The sequence below is a fragment of the Cariama cristata genome, unplaced genomic scaffold (genome assembly GCF_000690535.1).
Source record: "Cariama cristata isolate BGI_N322 unplaced genomic scaffold, ASM69053v1 scaffold3073, whole genome shotgun sequence".
Taxonomy (NCBI): Eukaryota; Metazoa; Chordata; class Aves; order Cariamiformes; family Cariamidae; genus Cariama; species Cariama cristata.
The window spans coordinates 231-3,236 of NW_009608768.1; the positions used below are offsets into that span (position 1 = coordinate 231).

The 3,006-nt window shown below is 37.6% G+C and overlaps 1 protein-coding gene across 1 annotated transcript in view; it reads left to right on the plus strand.

Moving 5' to 3' along the window:
- Window positions 1-1,989: 1,989 nt before the first annotated feature.
- The window catches only part of LOC104159364 (histone-arginine methyltransferase CARM1-like), a gene marked incomplete at both ends in the record, with an annotated part of 29,769 nt that continues 28,752 nt past the window's right edge, over window positions 1,990-3,006 (plus strand). The window contains one exon of the mRNA XM_009697251.1: window positions 1,990-2,100. Coding sequence (XP_009695553.1) covers window positions 1,990-2,100 — 111 coding nt within the window. The remainder of the gene's footprint in view (window positions 2,101-3,006) is intronic.

Sequence of the window (3,006 nt, forward strand, 5' to 3'; positions counted from 1 at the left end):
TCCAGTACAGCTGTACCACCTGCTGATGTAGACATAGGCATAGTGTAAGAAATGGCATCAGAATTAGGTCTGGTGCAAAAAGGCATACTTCTCCATTGGATTTTTTGTGTTGAACTTGAGCAGTTGACTCTTCCTTGTGCTTTCCACATTTGCAGAGAGAAAGCACTGTTGTATTTGTAGTTCCCATTGAGTACTGAGAAATAGCCTACTAAACCTTCTGTCAGAGCTATGGTTCAATGAAATTGGCTTTGACTTGTCATTGTCTCCCTCCCTACTTATGTAACAGATACTGTCACTGGTTGTTCTGAAGAGCTGGTTCCTCTGCGCACAGGAGCATACGCTAACACCTGCCAAAGCACAGAAGCAAAACTGGATCTGTAACAGCCTGTCATCTGTGATATAAAAAATCAGCTTAATAAAGTCTTTCACTGGGAAAGAAAATTATCAAAGGCAAGGTTCTGGCTTCTACACCAAACTTGAGACTACGTGGAATATCAGAAGCAGTGTCAATTTATTTTGCAGTGGAGTAATTCTGTAATATGGATTCATATTATCTACAACAGATTCAGGCCATATGTGTTAGACTGCATTCTTTAATACATAACCTAAATGCCCTGTGAAGTAACTTTTGGGAATTTGAATGTGCCTTTCATTCTAGGAGATTATTTCTCAGTCAATACTATTCTGTCTGAATACACAAAATTTTCTCTTGGTGTTTTTAAAGGCTGATAACCAATGTACATTATATGGGAAGTTGGGGCAGAGGAGCAATAAAGAATAGGGGTAGCTGGTGGTATACTGAGCCGCAGTGTTACTCTGAATCTGTATTGTATTTATACTTCTCTGCTTCTGACTCTTGAGATTGGATCAGGGTTGTAGCTCAGTTTCATGGTTGAAGTGCTTTGAAATCTTAGGAGGTTCCTGTTCCAGGTGGCTTAAATCACCTAACAGGCTTGTAAATTTCATATCTTGGATCAAAATTTAATGAGAATTTCAGCCACAGGGACATGAAAACTGACACTCTTTGTTTTCAATCAAACACAAACCCATAGGAGGAACCTGAATGGTGAGCTGTTCTGTGGGATTTTTCTTGAAGCTGGTATTAAAATTTTGCAGAAGCAAGGTACTGGTATTAGCGTAGTTCTGTGGGGCAGTATAAAAGTGGACTTTGCATCAATGATCACATCAATCACATCATCTTAAGCATTTCACCAGCAGTTAGCCTCTTTTCTGTGTACTTATGCCTCTGCAGCAGTGTTGAGTGACCTGTACAACAGGAGGAAGCCAGGAACTAGAGGCTTGTCTGGACTGTTGCAGTAGTCGCTGGCTTTGCATTACACTATGCATTGAAACAAAAATTTTGACCCTTTGAAAGATTTCAGTCAACGTTTTGGCTTGCAACAAGTGAGCCACCTGACTGATGGAGAAAATGAGGCTTTGGGATTTATATTTAACTGAGGGTCTTTTTGAGAGACACCACATCAAATAGCGCAATTAAAGGTCTGATACTAACATCAGGCAGCAGAACCAATATTTGAACAAAGATACATACTGTAGTTTTATCCAAGGTACTTCCACACCATAGAGTGATTTTTCATTCAAAAAGACACGAGTCTGTAGTCCTTCAAAGAATTATTAGTCATGTCTTCTTTACCTCCCCAGTGTATTCAGACTATGCTTGTTTTTCAGATTTTTCTCCTAAAGAAACTTAGTCACAAAAATCCATTTCCTCCAAACCATAACCATGTATGTACACATGAAAACTATCCACAGCCTTTTAAAATTATGCTGTTGCTGCTAAAATAAAGAGCCTTAAAGCTCTTCATTAACAAGCCTTTTCACTTTTTCAAGTGAAATTAGTAATATTTTTGCATAATGCCAGGCTTACTAAATGCAGGGTACAGCTGTGAAAATTCGCTTACTTAAAAGAGGTGTCAAGAAGTGACTTTTTGACATTTTGGTTCTTTTGGTCTGTCTTTTGTTTTCAAGGTGGTGCTAGATGTTGGCTGCGGATCAGGAATCCTTTCATTTTTTGCAGTGCAGGCTGGAGCTAGAAAAGTCTATGCAGTTGAAGCCAGTTCAATGGCAAAATATGCAGAGGTAAGTGTTTTTCACCTGAGCGAAGTGTTAGAATGATGTAGAGTGAAAATGTTAAGTGATCTAGAACTATGCTTCAAAAAGACTAATGCTGAAGGCTTCAGTGTTTTTTTTCTAAGTCAGGTCTCTAACAGGCAAGGCTTTTTGGAAGGTAATTTTTTAAGGTGTTCTAAATGTTCTAATGTATCAAATAAATAAACCATATGACTGTTGTTTCTGTGAAAAACAGTGAATAGTCATTACCGTGATTAAACTTTTTACTTTCAGAAGGGAAAAAAAGAATTAAACCAGATGTTGTTTCCATTGATTCTGTGCAAAAACATTTGGGTGTTTTTTTTCCTAAGACTCTTGGACATCTATGTCATCAGACAGTTGAGTTAATTTCCTGCTAAGCGTGATCAGTTAGATCTTTCAGCCTTCTTGCGAAGGGATTAAAAGAACATGTCCAAAGAATGCACTTATTTTTAAACAATATTTTTCATGCGTTGTTTTTACTAAACATTCTAATATGATTAAAAGAAAACCTAAGCACTCAAAGTGGTATTGGTAACTAAATGCCTTAGGAGAAGTTCACTTCCTAAAAAGTGCTAATCCTAAACAGCAGCAACAGCAAGAATCTCCGTGTTTTTTTCTCACAGTCTCTGCTTATTTAGGTGAACACCAGAATGTGTGGGGAGAAATGTGAGCAGTATTGTTAGAAATTTTGTCAACACTGATCACCTCTAGCTGAGTTTTAAAAACAGTTTTAATGTGGAAAAGGTTGAAAAGTGGTGAAGTGGAGGGTTTTTCATCCCATACCTAGAAAAAGTTTGCAGTATCTAGACGTTAATTCTTCTTTTTACTTTACTGATCTAGAATATAAATGTTCATGAGCAACATTAGGAGTCTGTAGTTCCTCTAAGTCCACAC